Source organism: Colobus angolensis, unplaced genomic scaffold (genome assembly GCF_000951035.1).
Source record: "Colobus angolensis palliatus isolate OR3802 unplaced genomic scaffold, Cang.pa_1.0 Scaffold75, whole genome shotgun sequence".
Taxonomy (NCBI): Eukaryota; Metazoa; Chordata; class Mammalia; order Primates; family Cercopithecidae; genus Colobus; species Colobus angolensis.
The window spans coordinates 4594021-4615903 of NW_012121265.1; the positions used below are offsets into that span (position 1 = coordinate 4594021).

Here is a 21883-nt window from a genome sequence, read left to right on the forward strand (position 1 = left end):
TATCACAGACAGATCAATGTCTGCAACCTAGAGGGCTGTCGATATCCACAATCCACAGGGCTAAACTCATTCTTTTTAATACCAGCTCCATAGACTGGACATAGCATAATTTATTCAACTGTTTTTCTACTAATGAAAGTTTAGATTGTTTCCTGTTGTTTTTCTTTTCCTGCCACTACAAATGTTGTTTAAAAAAATTGTTTTACGGCCGGGCGCGGTGGCTCAAGCCTGTAATCCCAGCACTTTGGGAGGCCAAGGCGGGCGGATCACAAGGTCAGGAGATCAAGACCATCCTGGCTAACATGGTGAAACCCCGTCTCTACTAAAAAATACAAAAAACTAGCCGGGCGAGGTGGCGGGCGCCTGTAGTCCCACCTACTTGGGAGGCTGAGGCAGGAGAATGGCGTGAACCCGGGAGGCGGGGCTTGCAGTGAGCTGAGATCGGGCCACTGCACTCCAGCTTGGGCGACAGAGCAAGACTCCGTCTCAAAAAAAAAAAAATTGTTTTACTACAGCAGAGCCGTAGGCCAGGTTTTGAGTAGTGATAGCAAGAAGGCAGAGGAGGGAATGGATCAAAGAAACACCTCATTGGGTCAGGAGCAGTGTCTCACATCTGTAATAACAGCACTTTGGGAGGCCAAGGTGGGTGGATCACCTGTAATCAGAAGTTCGAGACCAGCCTGGCCAACATGATGAAACCCCGTCTCTACTAAAAATACAAAAATTAGCCAGGCGTGGTGGCAGGGACCTGTAATCCCGCTACTCAGGAGGCTGGGACAAGAGAATCGCTTGAACCCAGGAGGCAGAGGTTGCAGCGAGCTGAGATTGTACCACTACACTCCAGCCTGGGCAATAAAGAGTGAAACTCCATCTCAAAAAAACAAAAAGCAAACAAACAAACAAAAAAAAGGCCAGGCGCAGTGGCTCACGCCTGTAATCCCAGCACTTTGGGAGGCTAAGGTGGGTAGATCACAAGGTCAGGAGATAGAGACCATCCTGGCTGACATGGTAAAACCCTGTCTCTACTAAAAATACAAAAAATTAGCTGGGCGAGAATGGCATGAACCCAGGAGGTGGACCTTGCAGTGAGCCAAGATAGTGCCACTATACTCCAGCCTGGGTGACATAGTAAAAAAAAGAAAAAAAAAAAAAGAAAAGAAAAGAAAGAAAGAAAAACACCTCCTTGGGGGAAATGGGGAAATGGGTTGGATTTGGATTTAGGTCCAGTTGAAGATGTTGATGTTGGCTGGGCATGGTGGCTCATGCCTGTAATCCCAGCACTTTGGGAGGCCAAGGTGGGCAGATCGCCTGAGGTTAGGAATTCGACACCAGTCTGACCAACATGGTGAAACCCCATCTCTATTAAAAATACAAAATTAGCCGGGCATGGTGGTACATGCCTGTAATCCCAGCTACTCGGGAGGCTGAGGCAGGAGAATCTTGCTTGAACCGGGGAGGTAGAGGTTGTAATCAGTCGAGATTCTGCCATTGCACTCCAGCCTGGGCAACAAGAGCGAAACTCCGTCTCAAAACAAACAAACAAAAACAGAGAATGTTGATGTTGGAGATTGGATGCAGCTACCATTTTGATGAGAAAGGGAATAGAAAAAGAATAGCAGGAGGTTTTATGGGAGATGGCAGAGAAACTGTGAGGAAAGGGTGTGTTTGGAAAATGCCAGGTTTAAGATAGGCATGGGTTCTGCCTGTGCCCAGCACACAGGCAGATTTAGTAGATTGAAACAAATCAGGGTCTAACACTTGGGGAAGACATCACCAAGAGAGATCATTGATTTGAACATCCCTCGCATAAAGTCATAGTTGAGGCTGTGAGAGTGGATGAGATCTGTTCCCAGGGAGGCCTCACATCTTAGTGGGAGGAGATGGCACCCATGGGAGTGACCTGCATTTAGGGGCCTGGCTGCTGAGCCTGAGAAGGAGTAGACAGAGGAGGAACAGGAAAGTAAAGCCTGGGGAGGCAAGAGAGGGAAGAGTCTGAAATGATGTGACAGCTCGTCCATTCTCAGGAAATGTAATAATGTTAAGTATCTTTTAGGTACTGGCATCATAGGCTTCCCTTCTCACTGCTTGTTGTATATGCCTTTAAGAACACCTGCCTCTGGGAGTCACATCAAACACTGGTTTCCTTGTATAAACCACCAGAAATAATGGTATGGTTTGGTAAGCCACCTTGAGCACTACTTTGAATTTAAGGAAAAAGCCAAATCAAATCATAATAGGCACAGTTTGAATGTAGCTTGGCATCTCTCAATAGTGTTAAGAATTCATTTTTTAAGGCTATGTTATTTCACAGAAACTAGGACTTTATTAATAAAGGATACTAGATGTCAATTTCACAAAGCCATGTAATCTGGAAAAGGCTGCAGAGAGGTGCCCTAAGAAAGCAACAAATACAAAGAATTTCTAAAACGTTTAGAATTAGCTTTGAAACGATCTCAGTCTATTTTTGTGTATTGCCACCAGATTACCCTATTGACACCAGATCTTTGTATAAAGACTCTGCATTTTTAAGCCATAGTTGACTGGAGGAGAGAATTTAGGGAATTACCAGTAGTCCGAATGCATTGCTTTGTCACTTCTCAAGTCTTTGAGAAATCCTAAGTTTGGAAAAATAACTGAGTCGTTAGAACTTGATGTCACTGAGGAGTGAAATCCGTGGGAACCTGCCAAATTTCAGGGAGGATTCAATTTATTTCAAACGTTGTGTTTCCTGTTTTATATTAGATACAATTAGTTTCCTGAAGAATCAAAAGAAGACTCTCACCCCTCAAATACCTTACCATCTTGTAGAAAAATCAGATCTGCACATAGACAGATATTGAAGAAAACACTCTAAGGTTCTGTGACCCTCTACCCCTAGACTTCCTATTGTTGTTGAAGGAATTTGCAATCTGAATGAGGCCAGTCCACACGTGGGTTCCCCTGACCCACAGGACTCATCTGGGGAGGAAGAAGCCGGTGGGAGAACAGTGGGGGCAGAGGAGAGGTTGGCAGGTGAGAGGAGGCAGCAGGTGGTGAATGAGCTGTTTTCCAGATACTATGATCACAGGAGTATTTATAGGGTGGTCAGTTTCAGGCGTGATGGACTCAGGCCATAATCTTGGGTTACTTAATTGTAAATTGCAGAGAAGAAGGTCATGGCTGTGGAGTGTTGATCTAAACAAAGACCGATGAATCCACAATGGAAAACTTGTTTGTGGGTTCCGGGTCACCTTGAATGTCTTCCATGGCTTATAGTCAGTGAAGAGTCCTGACTGAAGGTGGGGAGGGCGGTCGTGACTTTCATCAGAACCTTACTGTTGCTCAGCCCTAGTTCATCTAGATGCATTAAGGAGTCGTGGGAACTCAGCAGATGAACCCTGGGAGCATTCGAGCAGGTCCTTAGGAAAGCAATTTACTGATTGAACTCACCTTGTCCCCAACCCAACTGAATACCAAATAGTCAAGAAGAATCCTGGATTCTTTGCCTAAGGAATTATAAATTGGAATCAGCTGACCTTGGGGAAAGCGAGGTTAAGGTCAGAGATTTCCAGCTTTGGCTGTTGCTTCTCAGCCATTTGTCAGAAAGAGATCTTTATTGTCAGGGACTGCTTTAGGCTTTATTTGCAGACAAGTTGTTGTGACCTGCTCTGGTCTTGTCTGAACACGTAGACCAGGCCCAAGCTCCCACTGCCTGTTTGCACCATCTCCCTAATCCACAGCTGCACAGTCGGAAAGAGATGCCAAAATCCAGACACCATAAAGCATCCAAATGACAGGTCTTTCCTCTTTTGCCTGTTCATTTTTTATCTCCTTATAATATATGAATAATTGGCTTATTCTGTTTACTGCACAAAGAGAAAATGAAAAGTCTGAATTTTTCATAGCAGTGGGAACGTAGTTCCAGAGTGTGAAAAAATATAGCTATTGGAAATTTCAGCTACTGCCTTTGGTATAATGGAAATTTATTACTCAACTCTGTAACAATCTTGGCTCAAACCATGCAGTTGTGTGGGCAGGCAGTGGGCACCTTTCCTAAATAGCATACTGCCAGGGACACCTTTGCTTATATTTGAGACAGCCCGAACCAAGGGTATCTTTCTATCAAAGACTGTTTGATTATCTCAGAATTTTAGACATGCCACAAAAGCCATTGAGGCCTAGCCAGTGGATTTTACTTGTATGAGATATTGCATAGCTCCCAAGGGGAGGGTCAAAGCCCAATAATAAATAGCTCTTTGTACCAGTCCCCTCCCTAGCCCCAAACCATTGAGATCATAGGGTAAGCAACCAGTTAGTACTCAGGCAAAGGCAGTGCTGCCCGGCAGTGTGGCAGATGATGACCAGATGTGAACTTGTCATCTACAGTGTGTGGCTGTGACCTGGCACAAGGAGGCTTCTTCATAAAGAACGGAGAGTATCTCTGCACCCTGGACTACCAGCGGATGTACGGGACACGCTGCCATGGCTGTGGGGAGTTCGTGGAGGGCGAAGTGGTGACCGCTCTGGGCAAGACCTACCATCCCAATTGCTTTGCTTGTACCATCTGCAAGTAAGTGAGCCTGTCTTTCCAAAGCCTCCAGCTTCCTTCAGCAGAGAAATGCTGGTTTGGGCTGTTAAAGCTTGGATTATACACCTTTTGTCTTCAGCAGCACATAGTCTTATCCTTAGATTTTTTTCTTACTGTACTATCAGTCCTAGTAAAAAAGTAGATTAGTTGGAAACCATATGCGTGGTGTCCTCTACAAAGTAATATGACTGATTTTTAGTAGATTGAAACTAATTATGAAAGCAGCTCCGGGTCTCAAAACATTTTGCAGCAATAAAATCATCAAGGGGAAATGGCATAACTGCTTAGAAGGATAAAGCTTATTTGGAAGTATAAATTCCTAGGCATGTGTGTATGTTTAAAATGGTCTCTTTCATTATAATAGGGGTTGGCAAACTGTGTCCCATGGGCTGAATTAGGCCCAATACCTGTTTTTGTGGGTAAAGTTCTATTGGAATGCAGCCACTCCCACTTGTTGTGTGTGGCCTCTAGCTGCTTCCGCACTGCAACGGCAGAGTTGAGTCATTGCGACAGACCATATGGTCCACAAAGTCTTAAAAAATTTACGATCTCATCTTTGGGGGTAAATATTTGCCAACCCCTGTTCTCTACATATGTGTCATCTACCAAGGCTGTATCTTAACTGCGCAAACCAGCTTGATTAAAATGATCAGTCAGGCTGGGCGTGGTGGCTCACCCTAATAATCCCAGCACTTTGGGAGGCCGAGGCAGGTGGATCACCTGAGGTCAGGAGTTTGAGACCAGCCTGGTCAACATGGTGAAACCCTGTCTCTACTAAAACTACAAAAAAATTAGCCAGGCAAGGTGGCTGGTGCCTGTAATCTCAGCTGCTTGGGAGGCTGAGGCAGGAGAATTACTTGAACCCAGGAGGCAGAGGTTGCAGTGAGCCGAGATCGTGCCACTGCACTTCATTTGGGTGACAGAGCAAGACTCCATCTCAAAAAAATAAAAAAGTAATAATAAAATAAAATGATCAGATATAACAGAAGAAAACTAGGTGGAGTGTGAATAGGAAAACTTGGGGCTTTTTGTGGTTTTTGTGTTTTGAGGTCTGCATGTTATAAAACTTAAGATAGGTTTAATTCCTATAACTAGGAGACTCACCACCAAGGGTCAGCTGCTTTATTGATCAATTCTAATTTGGCAGTTTTGCAATCCAGTGCCTTTTCAAGTGGTGATCTATTTGCTATGCCTTCTAAAAACCCCAGTTCAGAGGAGACGTGTTGCCGGTTTTTCAGCATTTTATGTTTCTAAGCCAGAGAAATGTAAGCTCTAGAACGGAAGATTCAATATTGTATAATTAATTAACAAGATAATACTGATAAATAAATCATAACAAGACACAAAACATTCATAATAAAATTATTTAAATAACTTTATAACTATGTATTAGCTCATTTCTCCATTTCATTTTTTAAAAATCATAATTTAAAAATTCTGGATGAATGAACTGAATATTTTTCTGTATTTAATGAAAAGCAAAGTTCTGCCCTGATTTTTACCTTTTCAGGCTGTGGCACACAGCCTGGTTAAAAGTCCCAGGCTGGCATGGAGCTCCAAGTCCTAGTCTTACTTCCCAGGTTTAATTGAGACCTGTGTGATTTAGCTTTTTCAAGACAGTTGCCTCCGCCTTAGAATGAGAAGCTGTGAACTAGATGCGAGCGATTTTTCAAGCCTCGCTCATCCCTGGAATGTCCTGGATGGGTGGGAGTGGACTAGAGGTGGGAGTCTCTCTAAAAAGATCAATGTTTAGCCTATTTTTCTCCCAAAACCTGCATGCTAATTTAGTAGTTTCTGGAGGGTTCTCATGTATGATGTCACTCAGCCAGGTTGAAAGGCCCTGTTCCCAGTAAACTCTAAGAACCCTTCTGATGCTGACCCTGAGAGGTCATTGCTTTGAAGCTGATATAATGATAGACAAAGATTTATTAACTATCTCCCTGTCCCTGGACATTTGAGCCAGCAAAGGAGCACTTACTACTACTGCCTCTACTGCTGCTGAATGACAATGATTCTGCCTGAATTGGGGGCCTCCTTTTTAGCTGAGAAGTTACATTCATACAGAAGTTAATTTCACCCTCTTAGCAATTCTTTGAAGGGAATGAGGAGTTAATATCTCTATTTATGAGTGACTGGGAGGCTCAACAGTTTAAGGGACATTCCCAAGTTAATGTTAGAACTCAGGTTTTCTAACTCTAAATCCAGGCCTCTTTCTATTATAAACATTCATGCAAATAAAAGAAGGAAGTTAGCCAGTATGGGTGGAGGATATAGGGAGGGAGGAAATTCCTGAAAAGGGCCATTACAAAACAACAAAACCCACACTTCAGAAGGCCCAGCCCAAGTTGAGAATCGGACTCTGGCTTGTCCCTTAGAGGATCCATGTGGGACTTGGGTCTAAAAAAATAAGCTTGGATGGAAAGGAAGGCTTGGGCTTGGGTGGGGTAAGCGAGGTGCCTCTGGGCATGCAACAGGTAAAGGGCACTTATTCTCAGGGTCAGTCACGGAGCACGAGGGCCTATTTAAACATTGTGTCCAGGTCCACTCCTGGCCTGGTCAGAGGCCAAAGAACCTGTGCATGTTGTGTTGAGTGGATCCTTAACTTCCTGACTCCCTCCTTACAGAACAGATTTAAGACTTGTTCAGGTTTAGCTAATGAGTGTGAAGCAGTAGGGCTACTGGCATCCAGCAGAGAGTGATTTTTGATTCTTAAAAATAAAGTAAGTTATAAGTTGGTGGATGCCATCTGCACCTGCCTATGGCTTGATCTCCCTAGTTGGTCAGTCCAGGCACGTCACTTCACCTCTCCGAGCCTACACGGTACTGCAGAAAGTGGCACAGCACCACAAGTGGAGAGGACACCACCTCTCCTCGAGACTTCTAAAATGTAAGGGTGTAAGAATCTAAAACTCTCCGTGATGACTGGAGCCAGCCACATTTGTGGGGTTAAGTCCAAATTTACGTATATGTTGTTTATTACAGTTAATTGCCAATTGTTAGGCTACTGAGGGGCAACTTAAAGGGAATGTAACAGCTGTGAAAATAAAAACGAATGTCAAAAAGCTGGTACTTGCTCTTAAGTATTTGCTTCTGACTCAGATTTGCGGTGATGTTCAGCTTGTGAGTTTCACGTTTCCTAATTGACAGCATCACACATTTGAAAAATCACGTTGATGAAGATTATTGCCACATGGGCCAAGAGCAAGTGCATGGGCATGGAAACTGTCGTTGATGTCTTGATGTCATTGATGTCTTTAAAACTGATGTCATTGATGTCTTTAAAAAAGACAGAAACTGATCAGCTACATGCAGAAGGCAATATTTTTACAAAATATGCTGCTATTGATGAATATCTACTATGACGAGAAATTGTCTTTCTGAAAAGGAGCTAATATGAATTCTTAAACAGATATTTACGGCCTGTCCCATTTCTCCCAGTTTATAGGAGACTGGGTCTCCAGCACCATGAAACATTCAGTTCACCCATGTAGATGTCCAGCACAAAGTCTAATTCTGCATAATCATCACAGAGGTCTAGGCACGGGCCCAGGGAACTGAAAGACCTACTGCTTACTGCTTGACTGGTAGCCAGGTCTCCTGGGGCAGGGCCTTAAGCTTCACTGGGAATTCATGGTATTTAAAATATTTTTTCATGAAGGACTTTCCATTTGGAAACTTACTGTTCTGTGTGCCCTGCTAGATGACTTGCTGGAACATCCCTTCACTAATGAATGGAGGTAAATCATTCCATTTTACTACCTGGTTGCCCTTAGAACTAGTACATTCCCCTTTCTTCTCAAAATGAGGCACATTTATTTGTTTGGACTATCTCCAGCTGGCTGGGTTGGTTATGACTGCATTTCAGACATGTTGGCTGCTGCTTCTCCAAGAAATAAATGGGCACCGGAGGGCAGCAAGCAGAAGGAGTAAGGAAAAGGAATGAAATTGCTGCAATAACCTTGAGGGTGATGTCTTTCTGCCTCCAGGCGCCCGTTTCCACCCGGAGACCGAGTCACATTCAATGGGAGAGACTGCCTTTGTCAACTCTGTGCACAGCCGATGTCATCCAGTCCGAAAGAAACCACCTTCTCCAGCAGTAAGTGCCCCGGTGACCCGCTGACATGAATACCTATGTAGTCCAGAGGTAGCTCAGGCAGGTGCCTTCCTTTTTGAGAAACCTGTTAGCTGGAAATGAGAATCATCTATCTACTTGAATAGATATTTCTCCAAAGATGACATTAAAATGGCCAACAAGTACATGAAAAGGTGCTCAATATTATCAGTCATCAGAGAAATGCAAATGAAAACAATCATAAGATACCAACTCATACCTGTTAAGATAACTGTTATAAAAAAGACAGGATATGACGAGCATCAGCCTAGGTGTGGAAAAAAGGGAGCCCTTGAACACTGTTGGTGGGAATGTAGATTATTAATGTAGACATTATGGAAAACAGCATGGAGGTTCCTAAAGAAATTAAGAATAGGCCAGGTGTGGGGTGGCTCATGCCTGTAATCCCAGCACTTTGGGAGGCTGAGGTGGGAGGATTGCTTGAGCCTCATTTAAAAACAGCCTGGGCAACATGACGAAATCCCGTCTCTACAAAAAATGCAAAAAGTAGCTGGATATGATAGTACATGTCTGTAGTCTCAGCTACTTGGGAGCTTGGAAGGCTGAGATGGGAGGATGGCTTGAGCCTGGGAGGTGAAGGTTGAGATTTCAGTGAGCTGAGATTGCACCACTGCACTCCAGCCTGTGTGACAAAGCTAGACCATCTCAAAAAAAAAAAAAAAACCCGAAAAATAGAACTGCCATGTGACCCAGAAATTCCTTTGCATACACAAAAATATTTAATATGTAAAAAAGATTAAAGTAGGAATACAATTAAAGCAGAATAAAAGAGCTGCATTTATATGGGGCAGAGAAGGCGTCTCTCAAACATGACACCTAAGGAGAGATTTGAAGAAAGTGTGGGAACAAGCTGCACATATATCCGGGGACTTGTCATTATTTACAAGGTCTTGTCTGACCTGTCAGAATCCATAGAGAACCTACTTACCCCAAAATAAAAATAGTGGCCAGTTGCACCATTTCTTCTGGAAAATAACGTCGAGTAGGTCAGTTAATGCACATTTTAAGTTGATGCATTATGAACTGTGGGCACCAAGCAAGGAAACTCTACTCCCATCTCTTTCCTGGGACATTAGGAAGTGAACTAGAAGTTTGTCGTGGTTTCTGTGGCTTTTGCCAATCCTTGGGAGATTTGGAATAAACCTCTTTAAGCTCTTAAGTGAGTCTTAATACGTAAGAATGATATAAACCACTTCTGCACCAGAGAAATTTAGTGCAATTTATAATAGTGATTCCAACTCTTCCTATTAAAGTAGAAATCTTATACTTGTTAAAAATAAGAATGTTCTGACTAAAGCATTTGCATAAAAATTGGATTTTGACCATTGGGAGGAAAGAAGAAAATACACATATTAGCGCGTGTTATTCAGCACACATGACCAGATCCTTGGCATGTGAATTTATGTGACCTGCCAACAAATAACAGCAGCTTGAATAGGATGACAGATACAAAGCAAGGCACCATCCTAGACCCCTGGTAGGGTTTCAAGTCCTTCACCATTCTTGCTACCCTGCCCCAAATGCAAGAGATACAGTTAGCCTCAGGTCACTGGGAAGGTAACCTCCAGTGGGAATCATCACCCCATTATTTGGGAGGGCTTGCTTTGAAAGTACATTACTAAAAACTTTGAAGGAATCTTGTCTAGTTAATAAAAAGAGCCCCTGTAATCCCAGCACTTTGAGAAGCCGAGATGGGCAGATCACGAGGTCAGGAGTTCAAGACTAGCCTGTCCAACATGGTGAAACCCTATCTCTACTAAAAATACAAAAATTAGCTGAGCGTGGTGGCGGGCACCTGTAATGCCAGCTACTTGGGATGCTAAGGCAGGAGAATCCCTTGAAACTGGAAGGCGGAGGTTGCAGTGAGCTGAGATCACGCCACTACACTCCAGCCTGGGCAACAAGAGCGAAACTCAATCTCAAAAAAAAAAAGAAAAAGAGAAAGAAAAAGAGGCTTTTGTAATTTTTATGAGTTCCAGAATATGGCGATAGGTGGAGCAGAGAATCATGTCCTCAAGGACAGGATATCATGGGAATGACTGTGTCCTCATTGTGAAGTCCTTTAGTCCAACTATGTTTTTTGATAGGTGGGGAAATTGAGTCCCACGGGCATACTTAAGGTCACATAAGCTATCTAGTAAGATAGGGACAGATGCACATCTTTTGGCTCCTGGTTTTTTGCTTTCTCTCTCTTTCTTTTTTAAATCTAATACTCTTCATTGTTTGGTTTAAGAAATAGAAGCTTTGTAGATTCTGGATATTAGCCCTTTGTCAGATGAGTAGATTGCAAAAATTTTCTCCCATTCTGTAGGTTGCCTGTTCACTCTGATGGTAGTTTTTTGCTGTGCAGAAGCTCTTTAGTTTAATTAGATCCCATTTGTCAATTTTGGCTTTTGCTGCCATTGCTTTTGGTGTTTTAGACATGAAGTCCTTGCCTGTGCCTATGTCCTGAATGGTACTACCTAGATTTTCTTCTAGGGTTTTTATGGTATTAGGTCTAACATTTAAGTCTCTAATCCATCTTGAATTAATCTTCGTATAAGGAGTAAGGAAAGGATCCAGTTTCAGCTTTCTACTTATGGCTAGCCAATTTTCCCAGCACCATTTATTAAATAGGGAATCCTTTCCCCATTTCTTGTTTCTCTCAGATTTGTCAAAGATCAGATGGCTGTAGATGTGTGGTATTATTTCTGAGGACTCTGTTCTGTTCCATTGGTCTATATCTCTCAACCCCATCAAAAAGTGGGGAAAGGATATGAACAGACATTTCTCAAAAGAAGACATTCATACAGCCAACAGACACATGAAAAAATGCTCATCATCACTCACCATCAGAGAAATGTAAATCAAAACCACAATGAGATACCATCTCACATCAGTTGGAATGGCAATCATTAAAAAAATCAGGAAACAACAGGTGTTGGAGAGGATGTGAAGAAATAGGAACACTATTACACTGTTGGTGGGATTGTAAACTAGTTCAACCATTATGGAAAACAGTATGGCAATTCCTCAAGGATCAAGAACTAGATGTACCATATGACCCAGCCATCCCACTACTGGGTATATACCCAAAGGATTATAAATTATTCTACTACAAAGACACATGCACACGTATGTTTATTGCAGCACTATTCACAATAGCAAAGACTTGGAATCAACCCAAATGTCCATCTGTGACAGACTGGATTAAGAAAGTGTGGCACATATACACCATGGAATACTATGCAGCCATAAAAAAGGATGAGTTTGCGTCCTTTGTAGGGACATAGATGCAGCTGGAAACCATCATTCTTAGCAAACTATCACAAGAATAGAAAACCAAACACCGCATGTTCTCACTCATAGGTGGGAACTGAACAATGAGATCGCTTGGACTCGGGAAGGGGAACATCACACACTGGGGCCTATCATGGGGGGGGGGGGCGGGGAGGGATTGCATTGGGGAGTTATACATGATATAAATGATGAATTGATGGGTGCTGACGAGTTGATGGGTGCAGCACACCAACATGGCACAAGTATACATATGTAACAAACCTGCACGTTATGCACATGTACCCTAGAACTTAAAGTATAATAAAAATAAATTAAAAAAAAAAGAAAAAAAAAAGAAAAAAAAAAATAGAAGCATGATATCTTTTAAGGCTTCCAACCCTCTCTGGCCATGTAATTTGGGAACATGTTTCCTAGTCACAATTCTACCAAAATGTTAATTCTAATTTTTATTAAATTTCTTTATCTATATTTTCTGTTTTTATATGACATACATGGTATATACATGTGAATGAAAATTATAAACATAAAAATATAATCTTAACTCAAAGCCATTGCATGTTTAATATTAGATTTAACCATCATTGCTTATGTGCAAATAGTTGGGCCAAGTCGTATTTTCTCCTTTGCTTCCAATGGATGAAATCCCATTTCTATGCAACTGCTTTGGTTAGGACATCTTTATTTTTAACAAGTACTTGTCTATTTAAATAAGTACTCTAATGGCATTTATGGGGTATGTGGGTATCTATAAAAAAGAAAGCTCTTACATGGATACACACTTGCAAATTACTCAGACTAGACAGGCACACAAATATTAGAGCAATGGGAATTTCTGGCAAGTTTCAGAAATTCATTGGAGCATAATTAGAAAATACTTGTTTGCTATTTGTGACTCTTCAATAATTGCCCTATACTTTAAAACTAGTCTGTGTGACTTTAGTTCCTTTTTTATGACTTTTAAAAATTTTTTAATGTTTAAAAAAAATTCCAGGGTACATATGTGGGATGTGCAGGTTTGTTACATGGGTAAGCGTGTGCTGTGGTGGTTTGCTGCACCTATCAACCCATCACCTAGGTATTAAGCCCAGCATGCCATAGCTCTTTTCCCTTTTTAAACTTAGTAAAGCTTCCTAAGTGGAAGTAGAAAGTAGCCTTTTTAAAATGTGAATCTCTCCCTTGATAATGTTCGCAGAGTCGGTGAAATCTACCGGAAAGCCAAGGCCAAGGTCCTCTATTTCCTGTGAAATATTCTGTTCAGAAATGAGTGTGCTCTTCTGAACCACAGTTTTATTTCACATTCTGTGACTGATTTCCCATCATCTCTAAATAGGAAAGGAAGACAGCAGATAGGTAGAGAAATACAAGCAAAGTGGATAGAGTAGACATTTATATGAAAGAGTCTCTGACCTTATTGAGGAAAGATGCAGCCTTTTTCTTTCAGCTGCTCAGCAGCTGCCATGTCTGTATTGTTCTGCTTTAGGAAGAGCTCCCACTTGAGTGCTCTGTTCAGTGCTTCCTCCACCTTGCAGTAACTCTTCTAATCTTGATATCTATTTTATTTTCCTCATCAAGCACTCACATAGTACTTATGATACATCAGATACTGTGTGACTGGTTTACATTATTAACTGATTTAATCCACATAACAATCCTATAGCTTGACACTAATACTATCCCCTTTTCAGAGAAGAAGAAACAAAGGGCCCATAGAGGTTAAATAATTTGCCCAAGGTCCCATAGACAGTATCAGAGCTGGGATCTAAACCCAGGCGATCTGGTGACTCCTGATGCCAAGTTCCTGTCCCTGATATTTCTTTGATGATGTAAGTATCACTCTCTGATTTTCAAAGATGTGAGTGCTGAGCCTTGGAGCAGTGGCATATTCATCTGCAGATTATCCAGGTGCCCTGACTCCAAGAACTGTGCACTTTCTACATGGCACAGCAGCTTTCCTTCAATCTTATATGAAGTTTTGGTGGATGGAAACCACCAGACAGTTTTTGTTTTTGTTTTTGAGACAGAGTCTCACTCTGTCGCCCAGGCTGGAGTGCAGTGGTATGATCCTGGCTCACTGCAACTTCTGCCTCCCAGGTTCAAGCGATTCTCCTGCCTCAGCCTGCTGAGTAGCTGGGATTACAGACATGTACTACCACACCTGGCTAAGTTTTGTATTTTTAGTAGAGATGGGGTTTCACCATGTTGGCCAGGCTGGTCTCTAACTCCCGTCCTCAAGTGATTTGCCCACCTCCGCCTCCCAAAGTGCTGAGATTACAGGCGTGAGCCATCATGCTTGGCCAAAACCATTAGGAAGTGATTCATAGAAGCAAACAACTTCAATGAAAGATTATTGCCTTGAATTATTTAAAACTCTTGCTGCATCCAGACTACTGCAATTTCAATCCAACAAGCAATAAACATTACGTGAAAGCAAGATAGTAGTGAAAGTTAGCACACAGGATTTTGATGAACATTAACTAGATTGTTTTATTAGCTGATTCATACTTTTTAAAAACAATATTATGTCCAGAAGACATGCTTTACCAGAAGGTTAAGTATAATCTTCGAAAGCTTCATTCCACTCCGTTCTTTATGTATTTACCAATAACGGAGAGAGGGGCTGGATTCCCATGGGTTGAGGAGTGATGTCAGAGAAAGTCTGTGTGTGGTACCTGAGTGTAGGGAATCGGGTTTGGGTTGTCATTTCCTACAGAGCTCTTATGTATTTCAGACATCTGAGCAGGAGTGGGCTGCTGTCTACAGTCACACTTTCCATGTCAAAGGGTGTCTGACTAGTGTCTGATAGCATGTGGGTTTGCGGGGATTGACAAGATGAACACCCACACAAACACATGCAAACTCATCTTTCTCTTTTCCCTCCTCTGTGTGCAGCATCATTATTCCAACTGCAATTGGAACTCCTACAGGTATCAGGACAAATGCTCTAGTTGGACTGAATTGAAATCATTTCAGCAGGGCACAGTGGCTCATGCCTATAATCCCAGCACTTTGGGAGGCCGAGGCGTGCAGTTCACAAGGTCAGGAGATCGAGACCATCCTGGCTAACATAGAGAAACCCCATCTCTACTAAAAATACAAAAAATTAGCCGGGCGTGATGTCAGGCATCTGTAGTCCCAGCTACTGGGGAGGCTGAGGCAGGAGGATGGCATGAACCCAGGAGGCAGAGCTTGCAGTGAGCCAAGATAGCGCCACTGCACTCTAGCCTGGGTGACAGATCGAGACTATCTCAAAAAAAAAAAAAGAAAAAGAAATTTCAGATAAAGCATCACGTGCATGTTTCCAAAGGGGAAGCAGACATTTTCAATTATTTTACTTTTCTATTTAGCCCAGTAGCCTTTAATACATGCGAGATAACTTTTTTTTATCTTTGTGTTCTCTCTAAAAAAATATCATTGTCAGGTTGAGTGATAACTCTCCGCCAAGGGAGCGTAGGGAAGATCTGCCCTGGTTTCCGAGTGCCTAGGGTCAGGTCCTGGCTCTTCTACTTACTAGCAACCTCTTTACTTCCCCATCCTCCACTTCCTCATCTGTGAAATGGGATGGTCATAGATCCCTACATTGTAGGATTACATGAGTAAATGCAGTGCTGTGTACTTATAAAACAGTAACTTACTGTTCAGGCATTGATTTCTGAATTTTCTTGGAGAGCAGTTCCCACATTTTGTGACTCTGCTTTTGTCACTCTGCTGGTCATGACAGCTGCCTTTCTCTGTTCATTTGATATTTTCTACCAGTATAAAAACTGACAAAGGCAGGAATGCATCCACACATGTAGCACATGGATTGTTGGAGTTTGACTCATAGTGATGAGTTTTTATGACAGCATCTCCAAAAACAGATCTGCCTCCCCTTCTTTAGACACATTCTCCTTATAGGATACAGTGGCAGAGGAGGCCTGGCAGGGAACTGCTGAAGAGTAGGGGTTCTGGACAAGTTCTTGGCTGGTTCTAATTCCAGCTTTAGCACTTGAAGGATATGTGGCCTTGAGAAATCAATCTTTCTATGTCTCTGTTTCTTTGCCTATACAATGGGAAACAATAGTAGTTCCTTTCTCATAGGGTTGTTGTGACGATTAATAAAAACAGAGTGCTTAGAAGATTGATGACACATTTTGAGACGGAGTCTCACTCTGTCGCCCGGGCTGGAGTGCAGTGGCCGGATCTCAGCTCACTGCAAGCTCCACCTCAGCCATTATTCTTTAAGGAAGTTGTGGGCCTGGAACTTAGGCCTAGAGATACTCAGGGCCGGAAGAGAGAGAGAGAGAGACAGAGAGACAGAGAGAGAGAAGGAAGGAAGGAAGGAAGGAAGGAAGGAAGGAAGGAAGGAAAAAAGGAAGGAAGGAAGGAAAGAAGGAGAGAGAGAGAGACAGAAAGAAAGAAAGAAAGGAAGGAAGGAAGGGAGAAAAGGGCACAGCATAGTGGTTGACAATTGGGCTCTGCATTTCAGAGTGCCTGGGTTTGAACCCTGATCCTACCTCTTCCTAGTCGTGTAGGGTTGAGCAAGTCATTTGATATCTTAGAAACTCCGTGCCCTCGTCTATAAATGGAAAATCTCTGCTTCAAAGAGTTGTTATGATGACCACATGAGATACTTCATGGAAGGGCAGTCTAAATGGGGAGAGGGGACCTGTAAAACCCAAGTAGGAGGCTGGGTGCGGTGGCTAACGCCTATAATCCCAGCACTTTGGGAGGCCGAGGTGGGCGGATCATGAGGTCAGGAGTTAGAAAGACTAAAGCCTGGCCAGTATGGTGAAACCTCGTCTCTACTAAAAAAAAAAAAGAAAAGAAAAGAAACATTAACCAGGCGTGCTTGCGCACGCCGGTAGTCCCAGCTCCTCAGGAAGCTAAGGGAAAAGAACCGCTTGAACCCGGGAGGTGGAGGTTGCAGTGAGCCAAGACCATGCCACTGCACTCCAGCCTGGGTGACAGAGCAAGACTCAGTCTCAAAAAACAAACAAACAAAGTCAAGACTCCTCACCTCAAATGATCAACCCACCTCAGCCTCCCAAAGTGCTGGGATTACAGGCATTAGCCAAATTCTCTATTATATACTTAACATATTATATTACTATTATACATTTGTCACAACTAAGAAAACTGCCATTGGCACATCACGAATTGCATTTAAATTGTTTACATGCATACCCACCTCCACTACCAAGAAAATGAAAACTGTCTGTCTGTCTTATACAAGGCCTAGCACTTACAGTCCTAGATAAAAGTTCCGGAAATTGAATCAAAGCTTTCTCTCTCTCTAGACAAGGCTAATTACAGTCTTCTTGTTTTAAGTATTCATTGAAAAATAGCACACATATTACCGAAACACACAAAAGAGATAAAGATCACCTGAAATCCCATCACCAAGAGGTGACCTCTGTTAACATTTTGGTGAACATTCTTCTGAATGTCGCTCTAAGTGCTACAGACGTGTACACAATTTTACATAACTTCTTTCCATAGTATTTTGTTTGCATGTCTTCTTTTCCAAAATCATTTATTCTTCTGAGTGTCACAAAAAAGGCTGAAACCCTTAAATTTACTTGGGTCGCTTGGCAATGGGGTGAGCTTGAGTGTGTCCTGGCAAAGCTGTGCTTTGATTTCCATTATAGCAATATTAGCATATAGCCCTGTTACCTCCTGGTATATTTCTCTCTCTGAACAGACCATCAGCTACTGAATGGTAAGGACTGGTTTTTTTGTTTGGTTTTTTTTTGTTTTTTTTTTTTTGGTTTTTATGAATAGCACTGTGCACCTAGCAAGCACATACATGTTCATTTAGTGAGTGAATTGATACCATCCCAGGAGAGCCTTTGAGGGAGTAAATCTCAGCTGCCAGGTCTGAATGGTGAGGTCCGATTGCTGTTTAAATGAAGATGCAGCTTGTGTGCATGAGAAGTAAGGTGTACTGGCATGTTTACGCTCTCTGTCATTTTCTCATCTCACGAGTGTTTTCTCTTACTTAACAACAGGGGAAGCAGTTATTGCTTCCGATAAATTTGTTGATAACAGAATCAAAACATGTTTTTAAGAAAAGGTAGAGGTGTCAGGGAATGGATCTCCTCAGCTTTGAGTATAACACTGGAGAGCAGCTATACTTCTCTGAACATATAGGGAGCCAGCCCCTGACCTGGAAGAGGGGTGACCTGGTGTGGCAGTTTCAATGTTGTCCTACTGGATATTGAGAGAGGTGTTGAGAGGCTTTGGAATCTTACATAGTAGCCAAAGGTTCATTGCAGAGACAAGGTATAGTGCAAAGAGGAACAATAATATTCAGATTTTTCCTACTGAAATCTGTAACAATTATGACCCAGACATCAAGATCCCAGAGTGATCCATCTTTTCCCTCATCCTGAGCCTGGATTATCTAAGTTTCAAGAAAGGAAGAAAAGTTCCTCTTTACAGGGAATGAGTACAACTCAGGGATTAATTTAAAAGTGCTTTCAGTAGGTGGAAACAGTGGCATTTTGTTATTTGCTGTTTTTGTTTCAGCAGTTGTGGGTCCTACATGATAAAGCCCACATCTAAAAACTTATCTATAGAACTGGAATTTCAGTAGTTGGAACAGCAGTCATTTCCCAGTTTAATTTTAATTTTTAAGTAGCAGTAAAAATCTAGCTGTTTAAAAGCACTGCTTTGCATATCTATAATTGTATATTTATACAGATTGTTCCTGGAAGGATATTTGAGCAATTGCTATTAGTAGTTGCCTCTAGGAAGGGAAAGAGAGGACTGGGTGGAAAGAGACAGGGAGAGAAGGAAAATGATTTTTGGTGTTTTTTTCACCCTATGTTTTTACCTATTTAAAAGCAAAGTATATTAAAAATAAAATAATGTTCATTTTTCAAAATAAAATAAAAGGCTCATTCCAAAGTCTTGCTGGCGCCTGCCCTTGCTGTGACCTTCAGCCATGTGTGTATTAAGTGACAGTGCACATGATGAAAGTACTAAAAGTGACATTCTGCCCCTTCTTTTCTTCTCCCTATCTTTGGAATAGAGTAAATGAGCTGAGGTTTGCTAATGAGTACGGATCTGAGAAGCTGACGCAGAACTCAAGTACGATTTCCTCTTTGGCCAGAGCCCAGGTATGCTAGGTGAACACAGCCAGTTAAAGATTTATCATAAACCTCTTCACCAGGTTCAAGTTGACACCTGTATTAGGGAAATCAGCTCAAGAGCAAATTTTCTGGAAACAATTTTATTTTTATTGAGGTGAAATTCACATGGCATAAAACTGACCATTTTAAAGTGAACATTTCAGTGGTCTTTAGTGCATTCACTACAAATGTGCTTTTGTACAACCATCACCTCTATCTAGTTCCAAAACATTGTCATCACCCCAAAAGAAAACTCCTGTACCCATTAGGCAGTTACTCCCCTCCCCACCACTTTTTCCCAGTCCCTAGAAACTACCAATCTGCTTTCTGTCTCTATGCATTTGCCTATTCTGGATATTTTATATGAATGGAGTTATACACTATTAGCATTTTGTGTCTGGCTTCTTTATTTAGTATCATGATTTTTAAGGTTGATCCAGTTCGTACCATTTGTCAGTGCAGTTGCGTTGCTCAACAACGGGGATTCGTGCTGACAAATGCATCATTAGGTGATGTTGTCATCGTGTGAACCTCATAGGGGGTACTACACAAACCTAGATGGTATAGCTTACTGCTAACACCGAGGCTATATGGCATAGCCTGTTGCTCCCAGGCTACAAACCTGTATAGCATGTGACTATACTGAATTCTGTAGGCAGTTGTAACACAGTAAGTGTTGGAGTGTCTAAACATATCTAAATGTAGAAAAGGTCATGTATTGTGCTTCATGTTATGGAGGCTACAGTGTCACTAGGCGACAGGAATTTTTCAGCTCTGTTGCAGTCTTATGGGACCACCGCCATGTATGCAGTCTGTCATTGACCCAAACATCATTCTGTGGTGCATGACTGTACTTCATTTCTTTTGTGGCTGAATAATGTTACATTGTATGGCTATATCACATTCTGTTTAGCCATTCATCTGTTAATGGGCATTTAGGTCATTTCCATCTTGGGCTATTATGAAGAGTTCTGCAAAGAACATTCATGTATGAATATTTGACTACTTGTTTTTAATCCTTTTGCATCTTGGTACATTTTAAGGGGAGTTTGATAAGAATGATCCAAAATCTTGGAAGCAGTGGTGGCCAGTTTTCTTAACCCCTCCCAGAAGTTACTGGGCCGGTACCCAGTAGTATTTATGTCATGGCAGGCTATGGCATGGGCACCATTGAATGGCCTTAGGTGACAGCTGGTAGCAGAGTTCTTCTGGTGCCTTTCTTCCTCTCTTGTTTGCTTTCTCTCCCACTCTTAGATCCTTCCCTTTTTCTACTGCTTTTCTTCTGCTATTGCTGGCCGTAATTTGAACAGAGGACCATATGGCCATTGCTTAGCCTGCTGGTAGAAATTTACCTCAGATTTGCCAAACTCTCCAGAAAAAAAGAGTATGAACAGTGCTGAGAACATAGGCTTCAAGCTTCAGCCATGTTAGTTCTGTCTTCCTGCAAAAAGATACAAAGTCCTTTGTGGCTCAGGGATCACATAATGTTTGCAAGGCATGTCTGGATTATATTTTGTAAGCAGAAGGGAGAACTGCTCCAAGCCCACAGAGAAGCACTGGTAGAGCCATGTGCTAGGTGTGTGGTCACTTGTCCTGCCCTGAGGGAGACCCCAAGGTGAGCATACCCTATCCACTACAGCCATGAACTTTTCCCCCATGGAAGTTGGAAGTCAGTATATTTTTCTTTTTTCCTCTTCTTCTTCTTTTTTTTTTTTTTTTTTTTTTTGAGATGAGTTTTTGCTATGTTGTCCAAGCTGGTCTCAAACTCCTGGGCTCAAGCAATCTCCCACCTCAGCCTCCTGAGTAGCTGGGATTATAGGCATGTGCCACCATGCTCGAATGGAAATCAGAATCTTCAAGGTTGCCATGTGACCATCGCCTTTTCTGAGAGCATCCCATGATGGGGTGGTGCCTGGCTTTGTTTTGATAGCTTCCCATTTTCCTCTTGCTAGGCAAATGGCATTTTCAGGTGAAAGAGAACTCTACTTTTGATTTCAAGTCAGTCCCTATGATGTTTACATCATCAGAAATGATGTGAGCAACCACATGGGACCAATGGAGGAGGGACTGGAAAGCAATGATGCTCTGGGCCTGTCCTCCATCAGCTGGACTTTTGAAATTGTTACCTGGTCATTTTGAAGTTAAGAATATACTTATTAGGGTGATGGTTTATTCTATACATGTAGCGCCTCCTTTTAGTTATAGTTCTGAAAACATACATATATACAGACACACACACACACACATATACACACACATGAGTTCTCCCTGACAGGACCTGAAACCTTAAAAATTGGAGCAGGTGAAAAAACAGTCTTAATGTTTTATGCTAGTATTTTTATTTCCTGTAAAAGAATCTCTGTTACATTCCCAGGAAATAGAGGTTTATTGCTATTTCTATTTATTGTTCAGAGAAATGGAAGAGAGGCAGTTTAAGAGATTCTTACTCAAGGCAGTAGACACTGTCTTTAAGCAGATATTAAATTTCTCAGCTCCTAGCTAGTTTTCAACAGCCTTTCAAAATACATGTTCTGCTTGACAAATGTATACTCTCAAGTAGCTGGAGTACTTGCTGTCTAGAAGGCACCCGCATCCTTCACCCTGTTCCAAGCAGGCCTTGAGAAATTCAGCCCTCATGGGCTCATCAGATCGGCCATTGAGTCCAGCCCTGATCGCAGTGGCAGATGTGGGGGCCATTCAGAGCCATCCTCCAAACATCATTAGTGGAAGTTCTTGGACTCTCAATTCTAATACTTCTGGGAATGGGGTCTGAGTTGGTATTAAGTCCACAAC

At 42.1% G+C, this 21883-nt stretch overlaps 1 protein-coding gene across 5 annotated transcripts in view; it reads left to right on the plus strand.

The window, feature by feature from the left end:
* ABLIM1 (actin binding LIM protein 1) overlaps positions 1 to 21883 on the plus strand; it is a 264926-nt gene that overhangs the window by 109488 nt on the left and 133555 nt on the right. For all 5 annotated transcript variants that reach the window (XM_011927831.1, XM_011927832.1, XM_011927833.1 and 2 more), the window contains exons 3-4: positions 4366 to 4549; positions 8554 to 8663. In XM_011927831.1, the coding sequence (XP_011783221.1) occupies positions 4366 to 4549; positions 8554 to 8663 (294 nt within the window). The remainder of the gene's footprint in view (positions 1 to 4365; positions 4550 to 8553; positions 8664 to 21883) is intronic.